Below are 24,191 nucleotides of genomic sequence, written 5' to 3'. Positions count from 1 at the left end.
CCTATGTCAATCTACTATCCCCCATAGTACAGTACTCTGGGACGGTTGTGGGATGCGATAGATCCCAAATTAATACAACCACTAGCATTAAAAAAAACTTTGAAAAGCAATGAGGCTGATGCAACAGATCAGAACGTTTAGCTTAAAATGTTGATAAACGTTTAGGCTATTTCTTCACATTATAAGCGCAGGAATGCGCACACGGCAGTAGGCTATAAGCGCGAATGTTCCAAAATGCAATCAATTAGCGGGAAAACACCGCAAATGTTCTCAAAAATGACAGCAAATGTGATTTATTTATGTGTTGCTTTATTATGAAGGTGCATTTTTATGGTGAAAATGTTCTTCCCCAAACTTGAAACTCATGCACAGCCTATGTATGCCAGTTAGGCTCTACACCGGTTATAAAGCGGATTAATGTGCCTAATTTTAAGAAGTTATTTGGCCACTTTAATTGTGATACAAACCTTATCAAAACATATAGGCCTAAGGGCTAAGCTACGATTACATTTGCATTGAGGTAAGAGTGATTTAGAGGGACAATAGAGTGCTGAGTACCAGGCAGTTAGCAAGTTTGGTAGGCTACTAATGACCATCAGCAGCATCAGAGCTGGGAGAAGCCTAATTACCGTGACTACACGGTCACGTGGAATTTGACTGCCGTCATGACTCGTGACTGCCGGTGTGGCGGTAATACAGTCACCGTGTCAGCCCTAAGTGGCACTGATTTTCATTATTTTACGCTGTAATAACAATAGAATTAGTCAATTATTGTCAATTACGAATAAAGTTCCTCATTTCCTGGTTGTAGCAGCAGGAGAACCGTAAGCGTCATGGCTCCACCCGCAGTGTGGTGGACATGGAGCTGGATGACCCTGAAGACGGAGACGACAACGCTCCCCTGTTCTACCAGCCTGGGAAGAGAGGCTTCTACTCTCCCCGGCCCGGCAAGAACACAGAGGCCAGGCTCAACTGCTTCAGGAACATCGGCAGGTAAGGACGGACCACTGGCTGAGTCCTGGCATCCTATTCCCTTTATAGTGCAACCAGGACCCATAGGGAGTGCAGCCTCTATTTACTTGTATTCAGAGATGAAACAACGAAATTACAATTATATGTAGCCTACAAAGAAATTCCAAGTATTTAATTGTTTAGTTTTTTTGTTTATTTCCTCCAGAATACTAGGGCTGTGTCTGCTGCAGAATGAGCTCTGTCCAATTACCTTGAACAGACATGTCATCAAGGTGCTGCTTGGCAGAAAGGTAATGAGTTCCACTGTTATATGGGCACCGTTGTACACTGCTATATGGAAACTGCTACATCTGGACTTGTACACGGATAGAGTTCTCATCCGTGTGTGTGTCTGTGCAGGTGAACTGGCATGACTTTGCCTTCTTTGACCCGGTAATGTACGAGAGCCTGCGGCAGTTGATCCGTCACTCTCAGGCTGGAGAGGCGGAGGCTGTGTTTGCAGCCATGGACTTGGCCTTCGCAATAGACCTGTGCAAAGAGGAAGGGGCTGGACAGGTAGAGAACTCGCAGGGAGAATATTTCACATACAGTCAACTCAACTCAAAGTGCACTTGGGCAAAGTTTTCAGTCCCGATTTTTTTTTTAATTCGTTATATTTTTTGAGTTGAGTTTATTTTGAAAACCGTTCTCTTCTTGACACTAATTCTGACTGAGAGAATGTTATGAATATGACTTATCTGCTGTCCATGGCTATATCAGGTGGAGCTGCTGTCAGGTGGGGTCAACATGCCTGTGACTCCTCTCAATGTTTACGAATACGTGAGGAAGTACGCCGAACACAGGATGCTGGTAGTTGCCGAGCAACCTCTTCATGTGAGTTGTACACTGTCTCACGTGGCACTGTATACAAGTGAATTACCATTCATTATAATAAGGGGAACCAAGTGGGGTATTCTGTATTGAGTTAGGTCTAAAGTTAGCCTGGTCCCAGATCTGTTTGTGTTTTTGGCATGACAATGGCCATAGGAGTTTCCGAAATAGGAAATCTGACACCAGGCCTGTCTAAAGCTGGAGAAGGGATAAGCCTAGATGTGTACAGAGACAATATTGTTGAGCGTAAATGCATGGGAGATTAATACCATGTTCTCTCTCAGCCGATGAGAAGGGGATGGATGTGTACTGTATATAAAGATGTTAACATGCAATGTTAAAACTGTTTTGTCTCTCTCAGGCGATGAGGAAGGGTCTGTTGGATGTCCTTCCTAAGAACGCCCTGGAGGACCTGACAGCTGAGGACTTCAGGCTGCTGGTCAACGGCTGTGGAGAGGTCAACGTGCAGATGCTCATCAGCTTCACGTCCTTCAACGATGAATCTGGTACAAAGACCTTGGCCCGTATTCACAAAGAATCTCAGAGTATGAGTGCTGATGTAGGATCAGTTTTGCCTTTTTGATCACAATTAATAAGATTATGTGGACGGGGAGACCTGGTCCTAGATCTGTAAAACCTGGATGTATTTAGGTTTCCTTTGGTTATTGATCCTCACCCTTACACTTTTAGCTATGCAGTTGGAGCAGTTGGAAGTCTTGTAACATAAATAAGTTTACTTTTACATGACTTAAATGTGTTTGAGTTTATGGTTTTTATTCCATGATTGAGTCACTTATTTTTGTTATCCACTCTGAATCTCAACAGGGGAAAATGCTGATAAGTTGTTGCAGTTCAAACGCTGGTTTTGGTCCATCGTGGAGAAGATGAGCATGACTGAGAGGCAAGATCTGGTAAGAAATGATTTTCACCACCTGATGCAGTCCCAGCTTATTAGATGTCATTGTTATCTGCACAATGTCTAGTACAAATTCCAATACAAAAATCTGAGTCCAATGTATTTATTACACATAAACTTGAACCTTGAGACTGTGTTTTCCCCTCTCCTCTCCTCTCTCCCTCCCTGCAGGTGTACTTCTGGACCTCCAGTCCGTCTCTGCCAGCCAGTGAGGAAGGCTTCCAGCCCATGCCCTCCATCACCATCAGGCCTCCGGACGACCAGCACCTGCCCACGGCCAACACCTGCATCTCACGCCTCTACGTGCCACTCTACTCCTCCAAACAGATTCTAAAACAGAAACTCTTACTAGCCATTAAGACCAAGAACTTTGGTTTTGTGTAGAGGTTGACAAACATGTTTACCTGTTGTGTAATATTTACCTAGTTCAATTTTTGTAGATTTGTTTTTTGTCTATACAATTTTATGGAATTCAAAGAAAATACAAAAATGCTGTCGCTCCCCTGGCGGTTATTTTGTTTGTGTTGTGAACACAGACGGCTTGTTCTTATTTTATTTTAATTTTTTTAGTTCTGAAGATAATATACATTCCTGCATTGGCTTTGTAAAGTTGAAGCCCTCGGCTCCGCTCTATTGGCTTAAACCTTTACTTCCCAGGAATTTGGCTCGAAGCAAACTGTGTGCCGAAACCCAGCCAAAGAGGACCGCAGTAGAAGTATTTAAAAAGTAAAAGTATAAAAAAAACACACTGTGATTATGATTTTGTTCCTTGCCCTAAACAGAACACTTACCATCACTGACAGTTCGCTGCTGCCTTGGTGGAAAGTAATTATTTTTCTTGTATAGGGGGAGTAGGGAATTACAAAATAAACTTGGATGCAAATTATATTTTTAAGTCTCTTGATTGTTGTCGAATGTCTTTCTGAATATGGTTTAAATCGATGATTTTCTCACAATAAGTGCTAGGCATGCTGATAAAACCTGGTCTTTACAAAGATTGCAATGATTTAAATTGGGCATATACATCCAAGCATACAATAAAACAGGCCACATACATTCTATTTGACCAGGTGGACAGTTAAGGTTCAGTTTGGTTCAGGATATGTGATTCACCATTGCGCATGGCTTTTAGTTAAATATACTGACAACTAACCCCAATTCATCTGTTCTAGTCCAAGACCACAATTCTTAATCTGTCCGGAAAACCAACACTTTAAATTATCGATGAACTGAATGGGGAAATTCAGAGGGACGCCTCATGAAGAAGTTGCACCAATCGTAGAGCTGGATACTGCTAAGCCCCGCCTGTTTCTCCTTGAAATCAACCTTCTTGCTTTATCACAGTGGGCAAGAAAGCGGTTCATTAGTCATACGATCTGAGACACACATAGCTAGCTACATGAGGCTAACCCATTTCGACCGACTCAAATGTTACATGAATGACATCTAGCTAACGCGTTAGCGGCTAGGTGGATGACAAGCTAGCGATGATCGTGGTTTTATTGTTTGGCCTGTCACAACCGTTATTTTTAGCCAGCTAACGTTAACTTTAGCATATTCTTTCTGTCAATCATCGAGATCAACCCAAATGGCAGAGAACTGGCAGGACGCGACCTGTCAACAGGTCAAGTTGATAGCAGGTCGCCTGAATGAGCTTCTTTCCACCGGCCTAGACCTCTTGCACTCAGAACTCGGGGTGGATTTTGGAGTGAAGCCCGAGATTCCGCCATGGTTGATCTTCTTAGCAGCGTGTATTGGGCTCGTGTTAATGGTGGCTATGTGGGCCTCGGCCTGTCGTGGGCTGTTCAAAAAGCGAGCGACCATAATTGAAGTTGATGAGACTATTGAAAGCACTAAACCAGCTCCTATCAAGGCTGCGAGAACAGAGGAACAGAAGAAAAAGAAAAGGACTACAGAAAAGGTAACGTTTCCAATGTTGCCTTACTAGTTAGTTATGCTATGCTAATTTTGACAGCTCTATCGTCACAGTAGCTAGTTAGCTAGTAGTAGCCTACATTAGCATGATTCGGCTAGCTAGATGAACCTGTCACACGATAGTGTTTTTTTCAAATTCAGCCTCGTCTTCTCTTTTGTCCCGCAGAAATCACAGCCAAATGGTCGTACAGTTGCTGAGCTGCAAGAGGAAGTCAGAGTGACCGAAGACAACCTGCCAGTAGTGCCACATCATTCTCCTCAAGTCAAGACAGAAAAGGCTTCTGAGGTAGGCCTAATGTTGCTTGCAGAGGCAAATGCTTGTATGCTAGCCTAGGAGACTAGTGAAAGAGTTGAATCTGTTGTATGCAAAACAAAGTCCGTTGTATGCAAACTAAGGTCAGGTCTGCTTGGGTATAATTAGCTATGTAATATCCCAATTTCTGCACTAAACATGCATTGAAGATGAGAACGGGCCTTATGCCGTATGTAGTGGAGTTTTACTAGTGATGATGTGGCTTTTAGACTAGAGGCCTGCCTCCCTTAGGATGCCTACTGTCCTGTGATGTGCAGGGGCCAGCTGTCAGTGTCTGGTTGCCAGATCTTAACTTTAACTTGCAGATGCAGCAAATCCTAAAGGATGGGACCGATGGCTTCCTGATTTAGCTAGTGTCAAGTGTGGCTACTCCGTGATCATACAGCTCTCAACCCAGCTGACTGTCAGTCTGTCAATCAATGCTCTTTATAGTTGATTTTGGCATCATTCTGCATTGAGGCGCTGACATTTTAAATAATTTTTATTTGATTTATTGATGTTTGGTTTATAGCGTTTGAGAGTGTAAGTACGGTATACCCTATAAATCACATGTCAAAAGGCTCTTGGTAGACAGATTTAGGGGAACAGGATGGTGTACAGTTGAAGTCGGAGGTTTACATACACCTTAGCCAAATACATTTAAACTCAAGTTTTTCACAATTCCTGACATTTAATCCTAGTAAAAATTCCCTGTCTTAGGTCAGTTAGGATCACCACTTTATTTTAATGTGAAATGTCAGAATAGTAGAGAGAATTATTACTCAATTAGTATTTAGTAGCATTGCCTTTAAATTGTTTAACTTGGGTCAAACGTTTCGGGTAGCCTTCCACAAGCTTCCCACAATAAGTTGGGTGAATTTTGGCCCATTCCTCCTGACAGAGCTGGTGTAACTGAGTCAGGTTTGTAGGCCTCCTTGCTGGCACACGCTTATTCAGTTCTGCCCACAAATGTTCTATATGATTGAGGTCAGGGCTTTGTGATGGCCACTCCAATACCTTGACTTTGTTGTCCTTAAGCCATTTTGCCACAACTTTGGAAGTATGCTTGGGGTCATTGCTCATTTGGAACACCCATTTGCGACCAAGCTTTAACTTCCTGACTGATGTCTTGAGATGTTGCTTCAATATATCCACATCATTTTCCTTCCTCATGATGCCATCTATTTTGTGAAGTGCACCAGTCCCTCCTGCAGCAAAGCACCCCCACAGCATGATGCTGCCACCCCCGTGCTTCACAGTTGGGATGGTGTTCTTCGGCTTGCAAGCTACCCCCTTTTTCCTCCAAACATAACGATGGTCATTATGGCCAAACAGTTATATTTTTGTTTCATCAGAGCAAAGGACAGTTCTCCAAAAAGTACAATCTTTGTCCCTATGTGCAGTTGCAAACCGTAGTCTGGCTTTTTATGCGGTTTTGGAGCAGTGGCTTCTTCCTTGCTGAGTGGCCTTTCAGGTTATGTCGATATAGGACTCATTTTACTGTGGATATAAATACTTTTGTACCTGTTTCCTCCAGCATCTTCACAAGGTCCTTTGCTGTTGTTCTGTGATTGATTTGCACATTTCACACCAAAGTACGTTAATCTCTAGGAGACAGAACGCGTCTCCTTCCTGAGCGGTGTGGCAGCTGCGTGGTCCCATGGTGTTTATACTTGCGTACAATTGTTTGTACAGATGAACGTGGTACCTTCAGGCATTTGAAGGTAGGCCTTGAAATACATCCACAGGTTGACTCCAATTGACTCAAATTATGTCAATTAGTCTATCAGAAGCTTCTAAAGCCATGACATCATTTTCTGGAATTTTCCAAGCTGTTTAAAGGCACAGTCAGCTTAGTGTATGTAAACTTCTGACCCACTGGAATTGTGATACAGTGAGTTATAAGTGAAATAATCTGTCTGTAAACAATTGTTGGAAAAATTACTTGTGTCATGCACAAAGTAGATGTCCTAACCGACTTGCCAAAACTATAGTTTAACAAGACATTTGTGGAGTGGTTGAAAAAACGAGTTTTAATGACTCCAACCTAAGTGTATGTAAACTTCCGACTTCAACTGTATGTGATTTCAGTTATATATAGACCTAGCTTGACCGCGTTGACTTGATTGAGTGACTTTCATAAAATGGGGTTTCTGTTCTAATGGTGCAGGTGGTGATACGTCTGTATGTTACCACTTTCGTTTCTTTGCCTTGTAGCATTAATCCACCATACATGCTGAATTCTCTATATGTTTAGGTAAAGAAGACCAAGAAGAAGCAGAAACAGGCAGTAAAGGAGGCTAAGACAGCTTCTTCTCATGGCAAGGAATCCGAGGAAGGTACGACATACAGCACCACCACTAATACCACCCACTGGTTCAATCAATTGTGCCTAGCAAAGCGCGGTGGGGGCAGACATTTACAGCTAATCATTACGTCCTTTCAGAGAAATTGAAATGATTAATCTTTGAATGTGTTAGTCTATGAATGCATAAATTAATGATTTCATCTATCTGACCAGGGCCCGGTTACCCGATAGTGATGGAACTTAGGCTTACGAGTGTTTTTAACAATGCATCTTTCCTACAAGATGTAACATTTCTACATTTGCACACACTGTATATATATTTATTTCTGTTGTATTTTTGACTTTGTTTTGTTTTACCCCATATGTAACTCTGTGTTGTTGTTTTTATCGCACTGCTTTGCTTTATCTTGGCCAGGTCGCAGTTGTAAATGAGAACTTGTTCTCAACTGGCTTACCTGGTGAAATAAAAAAATCAAAATCAAAAACATGCGTTTCCCAAAACACCACGCAGAGAGAATGTTCGCTAAGTGCGTTGAGGCATGTGATACTGATAGGATTGGGGGGAAAATTAAACGGTAGCTTACAAATAGCTAAATAAAACTCAATTGCATTAACATGAAATGGATATCCATATCATTCAAATATATAGGTGTATGTAACCTATACAGTATTTATCTTTTAATACAGTCATCTCTGTTTTCATTTGAAGCGTATTTGTAATGCAAAAAAATTGGCTACTTTGTTTTTGTAGTCTGTCACATTCGTTCTGAAGTTATCGGCGGTAACAGAGAGACGGATAAACATCTTGCTTTTGTGTTTAGCGGAGATCTTCTGTGTATAAAGTGACGTGGAAGGGCAAAAGACATCTAACAATGTACTTAGCTGTTCGAGTGGTCTGAGGCAGTCGTTAAATAATGGGTGTTTTCAAGAGCAACTTTAGTAATGATGGTTTTGGGAAACAGCTCAGAGATGTAACGATGCTCCTAAGAAGGTTCTAACGATGAACGTAGCCTAGAGATGCTTTTGGGAAACCGGGCCCAGAGCCTTGACATTCTAACCATGGATTTGAACACGAGATGTAGGCCTATTTAACTTTCTCCCACTAACCTGCCCCCATGTCTCTATCAGTCTCAGGCACCTGGGAGACCAAGGTCAGTAACAAGGAGAAGCGTGAGCAGCGCCGTAAAGACAAGACCACCGGTGACGGGTCAGGGAGCCCTGGAGGAGTGGATCCTCTGCCCAGTACTCCTCCCACAGAGTCAACCAAGGCCAGCCCCAAAGCTGCAGCCCCTGGGTCTGGCTCTGAGAAGAAAGAGAAGAAGAAGAAAGGTAAAGCTAGCTAGCTTTAGGTCTATCACCTTATTGTATAAGCTCTCTGTTGGCAAAAGGCTGCACCCATTATTTAACGACTGCCTCAGACCACTCGAACAGCTACAGACTAATTTGGCATCCAGGGAGACTGCTACTCTCTGTCTTCTCGTGTTATTGCGTTTTGCTGGTCCCCTGTTGATCAGACCTGCTATAAATACATACCCTGGAGGACTCCGAGCCCAGAGAGAGAGGTGTAGCTTCTGCTGCTTGTCAACTGCTCTGTTAGCCTGGAATCCAAACTGACAATAGAGAAACTGAGCATATCAGTTTGGATTCCAGGCTACTGCTCTTTGTGTGTTGACCTGCTCTCCCTTTGCAAATAGGAAATATAAATGTACATGGAAATATAGCTACAGCCTTGCATTTAAACATCACTGTTATTTCCTCAGGGGAATCCTCCAAAACCGAAGCTGAGAAGGCATATGCCATCCCTGCTGTTGCCGTCGTCACACCTCAAGGTAAAAAATATACATATAGATTAAAATTAGCATCTGATTAAGGGTTAGGAGAGGTTCATGAAAGCGTGAAATCCAAATAATGTCCCATTTTAAGAAAATGAATTAGCTACATGCTCTTACTTGTACAGTACTTGGTTGGAGTCCTTTTCTTAGGCATACTATTTAAAGTGGTGCCAATGGGTGGATGTTCTTGAAGGGTGTTAAATGTGTATGTGTGTGTTGGTGTCAGATATCAGCAGCGAGGAGGCTCCGGTAGTGTCTGGAGAATGGGCTGACCGGGCTGTGACAGCCCAAGAGGCCCCAGCCCTTACCATTGTCCCTGATCAGGAGCACTGGAACTCTCCTGAGAGCAACCAAGACACCTCTGTCTGGGGGCAGGAGACTGACGGTAATGATGGTAGTAATATTTCCCAGGAATATACTGCATATGTAATGCAACATTTTTATATTAATCAAATCAAACTTTATTTGTCATGCAGAGGATACAGCGAAGTATACACAGTACAATGCCATTTTTACTGGCAAGAGTTTTCACTAAGGTTTTGTATTGCAATGTTGTGTTATTAGGAGGATGGACTGTCATTGATGCGGGGATAACAGGGATAAAGGCTAAAGACCTGAATCTAGTCTCCATTCACCAGACTAGGAGTTGGCACTGAATGTAATGGACTGACTGTTCTTTGTGTTCTGTTTGTGGACTCTGGGTGTAGGATCACCTTTTGGCCTCTAGATGGCATGGTTTACACTACTGACAAGTATACTGCCTAACAAAGGCAAAACGCACTAACTATGAATTTGGTCAAAAATATTTGATCTGTTGTAATGGCCAGGTATATTATCTGATTCATGTGGTATTTATTTTCCTGACACAAGAACACACCAGTTGATCAGAATATATCATGGAGTATATATATCACCGTGTAGCTCAGTTGGTAGAGCATGGCGTTTGCAAAGCCAGGGTTGTGGGTTCGATTCCCACGGGGGGCCAGTATGAAAAAAATAATAAAAAAATGTATGCACTCACTAACTGTAAGTCGCTCTGGATAAGAGTGTCTGCTAAATGACAAAAAATTTGTATCAGAAATTGCTGATCAAAATCTCTGTCTGTACCATGTAGGTGTTTTAACTAGAGGTTTCCTCCGGATGTGTTTTCTGCTGTAGGTGGGTCTGGTGCTGCAGTGGACAGTAGCTCTGACTGGATTGCCCCAGAGGTGGTGTGGGGGAACAATGAGGAACCCCCTGCTCCAGTAGAGACTGCCCCCCCTGGCCTGGAGGAGCCCCTGCCAGAGCCTGTCAAGGTTAGTCACCAGTTGTGTCAACACTCTTCAGGTGCCCCTCACGAGAGGTTTCTAACATCAAGGGCCTGTTCCTGGTTAAATAAATAACATGCTTTATATTTAAATGCTGTAAATATAATCTGGGAAAGTTGAGGAGAGAGAGAAACCATCTCCAGAGATGTTCCTAGTTAAACAGAACATTTCATCATGAAGAGAGAGATGACAAGGATTGAATTTACATTTTGCATTTAAAAACCTCTAAATATAACTTTATGCATATGTGAGGATAGACTGACTGGTAGTGAGCACTACATCCTTGAAATGGGACTAGTTTGACTGCAGTGCAACAGTTGCTTGTAAAGAGACCATGCTGTATCCTGTACAAGGTTCTGCGTAGAGTTATAGTAGTGATTTGGGGATTGTTTCCATTTAAAAGCCTCTGTCAAACAAAGCTGCCCATTTAAATTTCAGAAGCCTTCTCATGTAAAAAATGTATCTGCTACTTACTGTACACGTTCCCCTTGATATTATTTAGACGTTTTAAGCTAAAGGTGGGGAAAGGTTGTCATGTTGAGCAGTCTAGATGTGTCACATATTTGATTTAGTTTTGTACTTGGAATGTTTTTCTTTCACAGCAGGGATCTGGTGAAGAGAGAGAAAAGGCAGAGCCTGCCGCTGATGGAACTGGGAAATCTAAAAAGAAGAAGAAGAAGAAGAAGCAGCAAGCTGAAGATGCAGTAGTTACTGGCCAGGTAACACTATAGACTAAGCAGTTGAAGAACAAAGCAGTTACTGGATTACTCCTTAACAACATTATTACAATGTTACTATAGTAATTAATGTTATTACACATGAATAGAGCAACTTAATGTAAACTGTTACCATCACTCATTATAACTACATTGCTGAGTCCCTCATTGGGTCATTGCTACCTGTGGCCTTCCTGATTGGCTCATATTTGTTCTGTCTGTGATTGACAGGAGTCAGAGGAGCCAAATAAAAAGGTTGTTACTGAGGCCAAGGTGAAGAAGCAGCCAATCCAGGAGCCTGCTGCTCCTACTGTCCAGGCTGTCATCACTGCTGCTGTGGAGGTTGGTGACACTGTTCTATAGACTTCCCCAATGGCTGGGTCTCAAATGGCACCCTATTCTCTAATAGTGTACTACTTTTGACTAGGGCTCGTAAGAACTATAAAGGAATTAAGGTGCCATTAAGGACACAATATTTCTGTCTGTTTAGGGGACCCCTTTTGGCCCAAGAGTACCCCCAGAGGCAAAAACTCTTTATAGCCTCTTTAATCCCAAGGTTTCTTCTTCCTGCAGGCAAGAGTGGAGCAACCAGTTGTAGTTCAGAACAAAGCCCCTATCACACAAGTGCCACCCCAACCCACAGAGACTACTGCCAAGCAGAACAGTCTACCTGTTCCATCACAGAGTAAGTCTATCAGAACAACCACATGTGAATCACACTGGAGTCTGGTCTAGTGGTAGTGCTGCAGACCCCAGACTACGTATGTCGGCCAGCAGCTGGGGTCCGATTCCTGCATACACCTTACTTCACTTTATACTTTCCTATAGTCTATATCCCCACTCATTCCTTGCTATACTATGATCACAATAGAAACACGTTAATATTAAAGGAGGAATAGCTTTACCTTACCCTCGTACCATTCAAATCTAGACATATTAGTGCCTAGGGGGGTTATGGGCTGCTATGCGTTGTTTCTAGGCAGGGCCTCCATGTTGTTGTGTGATTGACTGGGCCACCAAGCTGCCTGCTCACCTTCCTCCTCCCAACCAGATGTTGTCCCCTGGTTGTGGCAAAGTGTAGCTATTGATTTCTAGAGTCGTAGGAAGCAGCTAGGCCTGGTTATTACTACCATATGTCCCCTCTCTCCATTCAGTTTGAATGGCTATCCCAGCTCCGAGCTAGCGCATCAGCCCTTCTCCTTACTGTATCAATCATAGGGTTGCAAAATGTTGTTAACTTTCCGAAAATTCCCCAGTTTCCCTGAAATCCTATTTGGAAGATTCCTGGAATTAATTTGGGAATAAGCAAGAAGTCCGGGAATCCTCCAACCAGGGAAAGTTACAGAAATGTTGCAACCCTAATCAAACACAAGGCTGTATACAGGCAGGGCTGCAGTTCTCTCTCGCTCTCTCAGCCTCCACTCAAACTTCTCTACAGCTGCACTGTTTCTCAATCCACTTCAGGAGGACCACACCTCCATGGGTTGCACCTTTTTGTTCCCCTTGATTGGAGGATTCAGGTGGTAGTACTGGGCTAGAACAAAAATGTTCACTCCCTGGTGATCCTTCTGGAATGGATTGTACACACTTCCTGGTTCTAAAGTCGCATCTGTTTCTCTTTTTCTATAAAAAATGTTACAACCTGTATCTTGTCTTACAAAGAGTCCCATATTGTATTGTAAGACGTATCTCTCCCTGTGTGCTTTACCTCATAGAAAAACCTGAAGAGAGCCAGCCTTCCAAACCAGTGAAGAAGAAGCGAGCAAGAAGAGAAACATGAGTTGGAGTCATGAACATGATGAAGTTATATGCAAAATACTTTGGATTAAACAACTGCTGTTCATCCTTTAAAAAAAATTAATGGAAATAAATAAACTTCTGAGTTCTGACTGGCCAGCTTCATGTCCAAAATGCAGCCTGGTCAAGCGGACTGGATCTAGATTAACTGTTAAGCTAAATTCTGCGATTCTGATCAATATCGTAGTGTGGGCACACATGAAAATTGTTTTCCAATTCCAATGAATCTTTTGAAAGATCATGTTTGATGATTAGACATCTAGAAAATGAATAATAAATCCTGATTTAATAGTGATTGTGATGTGGCTTTGAGAGGAATATTATAGAGGAAGAGTCAGCCGAGTCACATGTTAACATTACAGGCTTTTATTATGCAGTCTTTTTGTTTGCTGTTTATATCGTGAACGGTATTGGTGCAGTGACTCCTGCTCAAATGGTCAAGTCCAACACTACAGAGTCGTGTTCAATAGGGCATATGGTAGCAAACTGTTTTGAAAGGGAAAAACAAAATAAGCGATTGCTATCCGACAAGTCCAGGTAGTCCTCCCTGTTTCAGTCCATTTTGAACTGTTTGGTGCATAATGAACACGACCCAAGGGAATCATGTTTAGCATTTGGGTGCAGGTGGTGTTAGTGGTATCTCTACTGTTCTGCTGTACATGGAAAAGAGACATGCTTTCAGTTACTTGCTGTTATTTTGACCATCTGTGTTGTGCTCAGTCCGTGTAGGTGCTTCTACCATTGATGGCTGTGTTGTCCTGTCCACCTGTGGTTGATTATTCAAAAGTCCTCAACCTTTTGTAACCTCTTTGTAATAAAAAACGCTTCAAGCCATATGTAAAAATATTAAAAATAAAAGGCCTTTTCTATATTTGATTTGTCTATTTTGTATTTTTGTTTTTCCTATTAATCAGTTACCTCTATTTGTCTCTTACGTTTTTTTTGAGCAACTGACTGGTGTGTAGTGAAAAGTAATGTTTAGTCCTGCTGTAGACGGGATGGTTTCAAACTGCTTTAATCAATGATGTACTGGTAATGATGCAGTAATCAGGAATACAATTTGATGCCTTAATTGGTTGAGTAATGTAGGCATGTGCTCTACAAACAGTTTTAATGTATTGATTGTGTCTCAGTTCTATGTTGGACCATGTTTGTTCTGCACCCTGAATCTTTCTCCACTTGTCTTTCTCCCTCAGATGGAAATGTAATATGTGAATTGCTTCCATTTTTCCTGATTGGAGATGGTAATGTCTCAAAGTTCAATTATTTTAATGTGTTTGATACTTGTCCTTTACCTCGGTCTTTATTGTCAATGTTCCAATTGCAATATATTCAAATATGCCCTTTGTGTGAATTTCTACCATAAAGATCATAAAGGCACTATTGTGAAGTGTGAATATTCTTATTCAACATATCCCAATAAACATAGCAGGCAGCTACAGTGTAACTATTTAAATTTCCCGGCTTTGGTGAGGGATGATGGGAACATTATTCTCGAAACAACTAGTTACATCACCAGCTCTCTTGAGCCTATCCAGCTCAGGTCACATGGTCCAATGTTTGCTACGTGCCTGAGTTGATCACTAGAGCCGCGGTGAAGCTGTTATCACTAATTGCCGACAGTTCAAAGGTAGCCTAATCAACGACACCGCGCGCTGGAGAAGAAATTCACGTCGATCTATTTGGATTGTTTATCATAAACCGATAGATATAGACATCTGTGAAGTGCCTCCTCATCCTTTCATTGTAAAATATGATTTCCCCGTGGGACCGATGGCATTCCACCAGATGCTGCCTGTGCTGTCATGTCCGCACAGGCACGGTTATCCTGGGGGTTTGGTATATGGTGAGCATTCATAGTCGCTATTATACACATAACACTATTTAGATAGGCTCAACAACCAACAAAAACGGTATGTTATTATTTGTAGGACGTTTTTCCATGTTAAATTATGTTTATCCAGCAGAAAGTAGTCTCATTGTGATTGGCTGCAAGTGATAACATTTTATTTAATGGATTGTTTTGTTAATTGTAGATGTACAAATTATTCTGCTAAGGTGTCCAAGAAGGGGTTAACTTAACCTAACACCATTGGAAAAAACGTTCATGAATTTTTCAGTACACTCAGCCCTTCAGGACAGGTTACAGGTCTTGTGTCAGGTAGAAGCCTTTAGGCTATGATAATAATTAATTTTCCATTATGCACATAGGGCCTAGGCATATGTATTGTTCATTCAAAGTTAAAACACCACCTCTACCTACATTGCTGAGTTAAAGAGGTGGTTCACTCAAATTATAGAGTTACTGCTTCCTTACATGGAAAACAGCCAAATAGTTAATAAGTAAGGACTCCTATAATAAAGTAATTGTGTAATTTGGGTGAACAAGTCATTCCTTTTATGAAGGCTGAGCTATTATTGTTTCTGTGTCCTCCTGTCAGTCTGACTGGTCTTTATGTGTTTAGCTGATTAATGTGATCAACTGCTTGTGGAGCCTTTCATCTTGTTGTTGTTGAACGTTTCCCTAATGTTGATCTATTGATGTGTATTGTATTCCTATCTTGTTTGAGTCTAAATGTCCATATGGTCCTTATGTCTTAAATGTCCTTTAGCTGATCAATGCGGTGGTGTTGCTCATCCTCGTCACAGCCCTGGGTGATCCTGACCAGTACCATCTGACCAGCGCTGAGCTGGCTAACGACTTAGATGACATGGATGACGCCAGTAAGTAGCCTACAGCTTTATGTCTGGGATAAATGTGTACGATGTTGCATAGACCTGCCCACGCCTCCAAAGTAGCCTGACGGGCCAGTCTGTTTGTGCTCTAGCCAACTCCTCTCTGAGTCTGTTGTGTATGTGATGACAGTGATGGAAACTACTATGGCATTATATATCAATGCCAAAACTTCTGGTTTTATATATCACGTTATATTATTGAAAGCAGCCAATAGTCAGCATTTCTCTCACTTCACAGTAAAGTTAATCAAATCTCTCAGTCCGTGGGCACGCATGTCTAATGTCCAGCTGTGTTGTGTATTTTCACAAACTTGCTAAATCAGCTAGGTCTTGCCCAGGTTGTAAATTAACCTTAGCCGCATATGCTGGCCAAATTGACAAGTCTGCCACTGGCTGTCGGTACAGTACTGTCTGATTTGAAACTGACTGAGTTGACCCAGTTCAGGTCAGATTAAGCCGTCCTGTGATCCCTTTTGCCATTGGTCCAGCTGGCCCTGCATTAGGAAGGCCATAGAAATATAATTAATAGAACGGCCATCCCTGTTCAAATCAATGTGCCATGATAGGTGGAATGACACATTTCTACGAAGCAGGCAGTGATTCAGTTCAGGCTAGTTACAGAACTAAAGTAGACTGGCTTCTGTTCTGTTCTGTCGGAGCAGACTACTGTGTTCTCTGGGCTGTGCACAGATGGACAGGATTACTGTGACGCTGACAGTCGGTGACATAGTATTTTTGTTTTCTGTGAAATCTACTCAATGTCATGGTATCATGAAGTATCAAGATCAGGTCACATCTGCACAGAGCAAGTTGGGTCATTTTCACGTAGTCAGTGTCAAACTAGGAATGAACTGAGCTTATTATAAGTTTATAAATTACTGTGAGATTAATTCAATCACCACCCAAGGACAAAACTGTGATTTTTCTCATCATTTGCGACAGTTATTAATTTATTTTAATGCAGACCTTGTATACAGTATGATTTCCCTTCTATTCCAGACATGTGTATTGCTTCAGCGATCTCGTTGCTGATGATACTAATTTCTGGAATGGCGACCTACGGTGCATATAAGGTAAGCAAACGTTACATATCAATAGCTTTCTGCTGTTGCTTGTACTGGTATACTATGTCTGCTCTCATAAGAATGAATACAGATAAAGACACTAAGAGGATCGTCCAAATGTAGTTTAAAAAAACCCGTTCAAATTAAGATTTACAGACATGGTCTTGAATGGCTGGGTCCCACTGGAGTAAGTTCACCAAACCTCCCACCAGAAACACATTGATTTACGTTTAATGCATCGGTCAGAACGTTTTGTTTGAATCTCTGTTTTTTTCCAGATCGATATATTAACCTTTCCTGCAGCTGCAGCTCTTCAGATGCTATTCCCTCATGGCTAACATAAAACTGGTTTTCCTGTTTCAGCAACATGCTGCTTGGATCATCCCATTCTTCTGCTACCAAGTCTTTGACTGTGCACTGAACACCCTGGTGGCTGTTAGTATTGTGGTCTACCCCAACACCATACAAGATTACCTCCAACAGCTGGTAAGAAGGACTCCAAAGTCCAACTCCTATTCGAATAAAGTGCCATATAAGGAATTGGGTGCCATTTTGGAGGTAGCCAATATCTCCACACTCCCCGCACCCTCCACACTCTTTACCCCCAATCTCACTGCAGCTCCTTTTGTCTGTCTGACTGTCTGGTGTCACCCTCACAGCCTGAGAACTTCCCCTACAAAGAGGATATCATGGCCATGAGCAACGTGTGCCTGGTCTTCATCGTGCTCCTCTTCATCGGATGCATCCTCACCTTCAAGGTAACTGCTACTGAACTGACACACACAGATTTCCCTACCACAAATTCCTAATACGTTGTGTAATTTTCGTTACTTAATGTATGCGAGTGACAAAACAGTGCTTATGCTGTGTGAGAGAGGAAAATGGTGCTCATCTGGGGGAATTATTCAGGTTATTTTTATGGCAGAAACCCTTGGGGACGGACAGAGGGTCCTGCAGCGGTTCAGATGTCTGTCAGGAGCCGTTTCACAAGGCTGTTGTTTTCATAACACTATAATGGGAGCCATTGAGGCAGGGCCCTCGTCAGTGTTGCTCTTGGCCCATCCAGGTTAGAGAGCTTTCACATTAGCTCTGACAAACTGCCAGATGATGCCAACGTCCCGCCACACTACACACCTCTGTTTTATGGCATCGTAAAAGCCCCTCTAAATGGCCTACCAGTTCTATTAGGCTGCTTCTATAGAACTCCTGTGTCGTACAAAGACCATCCAGATGGAGGGAAACAGATTGAGAGAAAGAAGATGTGGTTTATTTTGATAGACTTCAGTAAGGCTCTGTGTCATCCTGTAAAACTGTGGAGATACCTTACTGAGACCATCTTAATGCAAATATACTGTATGAACGCTGTAGTAATGGGGATGAAAACACATTTCTATTACTTCTGGTCCAATCCAAAAGTAAGGGTTGACGTGTAGCTCAGCTGTCAGTGAGTGATAATTGTTCTGTATAGATGTTGCTACCTCTACAAGCATATCATCCACAGAGGATTGACGATTGTCTACAGACAGTATATACCATATGGAGGTCTGCGGTTTATACTGAATATTGTTGAAGAGCCTGTAAAAGTGACAGGTGTCAATTCATTGAAGTGGTGTGTGCAGTGGGATATACAGCTGAGCTCAGTCCTAGTCTGTTTTATAGGAGCCGACTGCTTTACCAGATGGTGTTTGGCTGGACAGGACTGAACCCCAGAAAGCTACCGTACGGCTCACTGAGAGGGATGATGTTAGGATGTCAGGGAACAATGAGAGCTTGTTTTTGTGCCACTCTCCTGAGTGAGCTGTACTATACTATATATTTCTACAATGGGCTGGAGATTGAGTCTTGTAATTTTCTGAATGAATGAAACCCTTCTGCATGGGGCTGGAGATTGAGTCTTAACGTTTTCTGAATTAGCTAGACAGTACCCCTTTGGATTAAGATTAATATTGAGCCTTAGATACTGTACATTAAATCATGTCAACTGTTGATAGTTATTTTCTTTTTAATGTTTTTGATAATGGTTTTCCCTTTTCAGGCGTACCTGATAGCGTGTGTGTGGAACTGCTACCGGTATGTGCGCGCAAGAAGCACCCCAGAAGTCTTGATATACGTCACTACTAATGACACCACGGTAAGTCACAGGATACAAACATCTATTTCAATTGCTGTACAATACATAAATGACAATTTCTTAAGTTTGCATTCCTACATTATGACATGGTGGGTTTGTTTATTTATTTTCTATCAGTCTGCTGTAGTTACTACAGTGTAATACAGTGTAGTATATTTCCTCTGTTCAGCGAGTTGGGTTTGCAAGAAATGGAAATCTACTCCAGACAGACCACCTCTGTGAATGCTAACCACCTTTTTGACAGTTATGTTTTTCCACAAATATTGCCATTGCATTTACTCCTACAATAATATGTTGTAATTTCCAAATCAAAGAGACGCTGAAAAAAGATACTGTCTCTGTTATTCACTCTAACCCTTTGCTTGCAGAGTTGAAAACAATCTAGATGTTTACCAGTGCTGTGCTATCATAATATATCTCTTTGTATTCATATGATATATCTAATCTATTCTATAATTATCCATCCCTCTCTTTCTTCCTCATAAACTCCCTCTGCTTTGTGCTTTGCATTCTGGAGAAAGTACAAATCATAAAACATTTATCTTATCTCGGTGTGATGCTATTGTGTGTTTCCAAAGAAAACATAACCTCACATCCAATGGAAAAAGGATTAACTTATTCCAGGTCATGGATCGGGTTCATATTATGCGTAGGTTAGGTTAGGTTCCTCTCAAGACTGCGAGGGAGAGCGCATTCCAACAGTAAAGCCATCATGTCGGAGTAGGAAGGAAGTATAAAGTTGGGCTGTCGTAAGGGGCTCCAGTCCACACTGGTAAACTCATTAATATGGCTACAGTACATTGGCTGCCAACTCAATGAAAAGCTCACTCACTCACTCACTGGTATCATATAGCCCAAGCTTGGCCACCTGGCTGCTTATCCTCTGCTTCTGCTGCAGATATTACAACACGTTATCCACTGATGAACCAGGGGAGGGGAGAAATACTGCCTGAAAACATGGCGTTAGCGAGGGGAGGACCTAGTTTAACTATCAGACCATTGCAACACTGCTCATCTAGCTAGCCCGGGGGAAACGGATGTCACGAGGGAGGTGTAGGAGAGGAGAGTGAGGGGTTGTCAGAACAGTGTGTGTACCTCTACGATGAGAATTAGAAGAATCCAATTATCAGGACTTTTTGTTCCACCAGTAGAATGTCACTGTATAATATTGTAATTGACGAGTTTGATATCCAAAAGGGATGAAGTAGGCTTATGTAAATTGGGTGTTTATTTGTTCCCAGAATATAAACCTTAAATTCCAAGCCACTATGAATGGTTCATGATGCTCATGGTTTATTTTGAACATGTAGAGCACAGGTCGGCTACAGGCGGCCCGTGGGCCAAAACCGGCCCACAAGTTATTTTATTTTTAATTTTTTTACCACCAAAAGCTATCACCAGGAATTCAGCTAAAATTAGTTTCATTTAGGAAAACTGTTCGAGTATTCCCACAAAAAAGACGTGATACAATCTCTTTTTGGGCTTAGTTGTGGTCAATTTGCAGCGTACAAATTATTATTATGTTCCGGCCCCCAGACATCCCCTCCAACCAAAAATCGGAATCTAGTTTTTGTACCACGTTTGTGCTGCTACCATGTTGTATTGCTACCATGTTGTTGTCTTAGGTCTCTCTTGTCGTGATGTGTGTTTTTGTCCTACGTTTTTATTTTTAATCCCAGCCTCCATCCCCGCAGGAGGCCTTTTGCCTCTTGGTAGGCCGTCATTGTACATAAGAATTTGTTCTTAATTGACTTGCCTAGTTAAATAAAAATAGTTGCCTACCCCTGATGTGGAGGAATGACGTGATGTTTTGGTCTAGAGAAGCTGAGGCCCTTGTGGTGCTCCTGATGTGTAAAACACCTGAGCTATAAATGGACTGCTCTTTTTAACCATTAAAATCATTAGTCAAACGTGCTAGAAAAACAACATGCTGCCTTCCTTGCTATCCGTAGGCCTTTCAATTAAGGCTTCCTGTGGACAAGTGGTCAGAAAATATGCTGGTAGTTATGGTTTAGAATTTAAACCACCAGTCTACGGGTGTGTTCTGATTCCCTACTTCTCTCCTGAAGTGTGCACTCCCTCACTCCCCTCCTGAACTTAAAAGCTGTGGATTAGGGAGTTAGAGGGAGTTTCCTACACCAGTCCATTCCTTTTAAATCCATAGTGGGGATTGGAAGAGTGCACACTTCAGGGAGAACGGTAGACTTCAACCATCTGTGTATTATTGACAGGGTATTATAATCCGGGATATTGCCTTCCGACAGGTGGCGTCACTCCTACACGACGCTAAGCCCTCGATCAGCGCAGATGGAGTCGCGCTATCTGACGTAAGACAATAATGGGAATATCCTACTGTAGATGTGATGCCTTCCATATTAGGAAAGTCTGTATGTCTGAACTGAACGGAGCCACCGAGGGGCGGTTTTCCGGACACACATTGCTTTTTAGTCCAGGACTGGACTTAATCTGTGTCTAGGAAACCACCCTATGAAGTATAGCTTCAGGTCATCAAGCACAATGTGTAGTGTTAAATCACTGGTCTGAGATCAGAAAGGTCCACCATGACATGGACTCCAGTCTGGACTGTAATGCTGTTATGCCCCTAACCAGTGCCTTACTGTTGTGTGTGAGGATGAAAACGCCATACTCTAGCCGTATGTTGCAGTATCCTCTGCCAGTGTGGTCCATCAGAAATGCATTGAATCATAGATGTTGCCTACAGTATGTCTCTGTGTCAGTAGGAAAACCAGGATGGGTTACATACATCTGAGACACAAAAACACACACACACGGCCAGCCATTTCCGATGATAGTATTTGGTTGGTTCCCCAGAGAGTGTGTAGTAGTCTGAAGAGAAAACATATGAGACAGAGTTCTCCCTTTTCCTAATCAAAGACATAGAGGAACTGGCTGAATGAACTTGACTCATGTCAGTCAGATAGGTCTGCAGTGGACTTGCCTTGCTGTCTGAGAACCACATTCACATCCTGGAATCCAAACTGAATATCACTCTGTTTCACCATTGTGTCACTGATTCAGTCTGGACCTGCTCCAATAGATTTGGACCAAATTCATTCATGGCCCCCTCTATAAATTTGGCCTCTCAATAGACTTGTACCATATTCATTCATGGCCCCCCTTTCTCCCTCTCCCTCTTCTTCTTCTCTCATCTCGCTATATTCTCTCATCCAGACTATTATATAATCATTACATATCTGTTTGGAATCCTCTGTCATCCTCTATATATATGGCCATCATGGTTGAGTGTCACTTCCGGGAGCTCACACTATTTTCACTTTATCCTCATGAGTATATTTGACCAACTGCAGTTTGGAATTACACCAATATGCAGCCTACTATATTGTTGCCTGTAGTCTTTGCCAGTGACAAAAACCAATATTCTCAACCATGTCACAGTTAAATGGCACTTTGATGTCTGTTGTCAGTCACACGTTAGACTGATCTTGATCTCCCTTTTTATTCTGTATTCCCAGGTACTGTTACCCCCATATGACGACACTATGGCTATTCCATCCAAGAACGCTCCTCCCCCCTACGGGGCACCCTACATAGCATGAAGAACCTGGGCTGCTGTTCTGCTGACCGACTGGACCCCCTTGTTACTACAGCAACCTGACATTCCAACCAGACCTGAGACAACAAATATTACTGGTTTTCTTTCCAATACACTATGCATTTTATAGTTGGCATTTGATAACTGTCACACTGAGTGTGTGGTGTTAGCAGTATTTTAATGAATTTTAAAAATACATATAATTTGACCCAGGACCCAATACTACTGATTATTTCCCCAAAAATGTAACCTATACACATTTACTTACCTACTACTTACCTGTTACTGTGATACTGTTTATTCATTATACTGTTTATTTGGAGTTATTTATTTTCACTGATCTACAGGTGAAATATCGAGCAGGAAAGTGATATGCAACGGAGTTAAAATATGAGGGTGCTAGTAGTGAGTGTAATAGTGGATATATTTTTATTGTACTAAGCTGTGCTTGTACATGTACTCTACTGTCAGTCCTAGTCCAAAGGCCACCCACCAGAAACATGTTTCCATAGTCTATGAAGCAAGCACTTGTGAGAGAGGCACTGCAACCCCCTCCCCCTCCCCCTCCCCCACCCACATTTTTTTTGTTTGCCAATGATTTAGCCTGGTCCCAGATCTGTATGTGCGTTGTCATATATGGCATGACGATTACAGTCAGAGGAGTTGGCTAAAGCACACACAGATCTGAAAACAGGCTAATGAGGATTGTGTCCTCGACTCAAAATGTTTCTTTGTTCTGCCCATGATCACTGTTCATTGTTGGATTGCCTTTACAAACAACTTCCTTTTGGGTAGGGTGCACTGAGAGAATGTATGAGGTGTTGCTATGCGTGGAAGGATTCCAAAGATTTAAAGCGCCTGCCTGTAATCTAACTGACATGATTGAAGAGCAGAAGTCATATCACCAAGTTACTTGTGTGTTATTGTTTAGTGTGTATGGAAAACGGTCATTATCCTGAATTATTACAACAGGGCTGTGTTCAGTTTAAAGGTTGAGTTTTATGACTTGTACATTTGGTCTTTATATCTGTGTTGTTTCCAGTAAAGGAAAAAGAGGTGGTCATGTTTTTTCAATTAAGCCAATGTAAGCAGACCGGTCTGCTCTGCCGGATGCAGTTATTGGCAAGCTGTTCCCCAAACGGGGGATGTCCTCTGAGGACTCAAAATCACATTTAACCGACTGAAGCATAAAAAGACACAGAAGTGATATTTATTTGTCTATTAAAAGCACATTTCATTGACAGATGGACCATGTGTTTTTATTTTGGATTCATAAGTATCATGCTGTGTTGCATTCTCATTTTACTATGGAATACACTTATCTAAGGCAGGGGCTACGGTTAGATTTCTGAAAAGGGGTTTGAGACAAATCCAGTATAGTATTATTGTGTTACATTACATCACTGATTGGTAGGCCTATAAGATGACAACCAAAGGGAAAAGTCAAGGACTAAAAGGCCCAGTTTTTCTCCGGCTTTGGCACTAATTCTGTCATCCTTTCCTTACCTCATAAACCTGAATAACGGAAATTCTCTATGAAACTTGGAAGCTATTTGGGCATTGACTTTAAGAGCTGTTAGAGCCATAACGTTCTCATTGTAAGACATGTCTATTTTCAGGATGATTGAAGTTAAGAGCACTGAAAGCGATGCTTTAGAACCGTTTCCATAAACTGCTGCCTTACTGTTTCCTTCAGTTCAATGTGGAGAGTTCATCCAGATTTCTTCCAGTTACAACAACC

The 24,191-nt window shown here is 42.0% G+C and overlaps 3 protein-coding genes across 10 annotated transcripts in view; all 3 read left to right on the top strand.

Annotated features, from left to right (window-relative positions):
• Positions 1-3,645, top strand: part of LOC311139863 (E3 ubiquitin-protein ligase UBR5-like) — a 38,701-nt gene extending 35,056 nt beyond the window's left edge. For 2 of the 6 annotated variants that reach the window (XM_084174847.1, XM_084174849.1), the window contains exons 50-56: positions 815-993; positions 1,178-1,262; positions 1,372-1,527; positions 1,732-1,845; positions 2,204-2,348; positions 2,668-2,753; positions 2,930-3,644. In XM_084174847.1, coding sequence (XP_084030973.1) covers positions 815-993; positions 1,178-1,262; positions 1,372-1,527; positions 1,732-1,845; positions 2,204-2,348; positions 2,668-2,753; positions 2,930-3,142 — 978 coding nt within the window. In that variant the 3' untranslated portion in view covers positions 3,143-3,644. Of the gene's footprint in view, positions 1-811; positions 994-1,177; positions 1,263-1,371; positions 1,528-1,731; positions 1,846-2,203; positions 2,388-2,667; positions 2,754-2,929 lie in introns of all 6 variants that reach the window. The other 4 variants (XM_084174846.1, XM_084174848.1, XM_084174850.1 and 1 more) reach the window with 3 other exon arrangements.
• A 456-nt stretch (positions 3,646-4,101) lies between these two features.
• On the top strand, positions 4,102-14,325 carry LOC311139804 (uncharacterized protein). Its single transcript, XM_084174760.1, has 11 exons — positions 4,102-4,679; positions 4,860-4,979; positions 7,243-7,324; positions 8,422-8,622; positions 9,054-9,122; positions 9,352-9,510; positions 10,284-10,420; positions 11,035-11,151; positions 11,380-11,490; positions 11,722-11,833; positions 12,864-14,325. The coding sequence occupies exons 1-11, from the start codon at positions 4,347-4,349 to the stop codon at positions 12,926-12,928; spliced, it is 1,506 nt and encodes a 501-aa protein (XP_084030886.1). The 5' UTR covers positions 4,102-4,346; the 3' UTR covers positions 12,929-14,325.
• Positions 14,326-14,491: 166 nt separating this feature from the next.
• On the top strand, positions 14,492-23,692 carry LOC311140167 (lysosomal-associated transmembrane protein 4B-like). 3 transcript variants are annotated; one of them, XM_084175109.1, is made up of 8 exons: positions 14,492-14,791; positions 15,558-15,669; positions 16,681-16,754; positions 17,109-17,231; positions 17,405-17,503; positions 18,781-18,876; positions 21,141-21,203; positions 22,371-23,692. In XM_084175109.1, exons 1-8 carry the CDS (start codon positions 14,699-14,701, stop codon positions 22,452-22,454), a joined length of 744 nt encoding a protein of 247 aa, XP_084031235.1. In that variant the 5' UTR covers positions 14,492-14,698; the 3' UTR covers positions 22,455-23,692. The 3 variants fall into 3 exon arrangements, with proteins under 3 accessions (XP_084031235.1, XP_084031236.1, XP_084031237.1); XM_084175111.1 differs by lacking the exon at positions 14,492-14,791 and adding an exon at positions 14,798-14,858 and having other exon boundaries at positions 22,371-23,689; XM_084175110.1 differs by lacking the exon at positions 21,141-21,203 and having other exon boundaries at positions 14,508-14,791.
• The last annotated feature ends 499 nt before the right edge of the window (positions 23,693-24,191 follow it).

The sequence above is a fragment of the Coregonus lavaretus genome (genome assembly GCF_964263955.1).
Source record: "Coregonus lavaretus genome assembly, chromosome: 13".
NCBI classification, from domain to species: domain Eukaryota; kingdom Metazoa; phylum Chordata; class Actinopteri; order Salmoniformes; family Salmonidae; genus Coregonus; species Coregonus lavaretus.
Note: the sequence above shows the minus strand (reverse complement) of the source record. Positions and strands in the feature narration are given on the sequence as shown.

Coding starts and splice junctions, on each gene's coding strand:
- LOC311139804 (XM_084174760.1), top strand. CDS start 4,347: ATGGCAGAGAACTGGCAGGACGCGACCTGTCAACAGGTCAAGTTGATA. Junction 9,123..9,351: donor TGCCGTCGTCACACCTCAAG/GTAAAAAATATA, acceptor TGTTGGTGTCAG/ATATCAGCAGCGAGGAGGCT. Junction 9,511..10,283: donor CTGGGGGCAGGAGACTGACG/GTAATGATGGTA, acceptor TTTCTGCTGTAG/GTGGGTCTGGTGCTGCAGTG.
- LOC311140167 (XM_084175109.1), top strand. CDS start 14,699: ATGATTTCCCCGTGGGACCGATGGCATTCCACCAGATGCTGCCTGTGC. Junction 14,792..15,557: donor TCCTGGGGGTTTGGTATATG/GTGAGCATTCAT, acceptor AATGTCCTTTAG/CTGATCAATGCGGTGGTGTT. Junction 17,504..18,780: donor GATGCATCCTCACCTTCAAG/GTAACTGCTACT, acceptor TTCCCTTTTCAG/GCGTACCTGATAGCGTGTGT.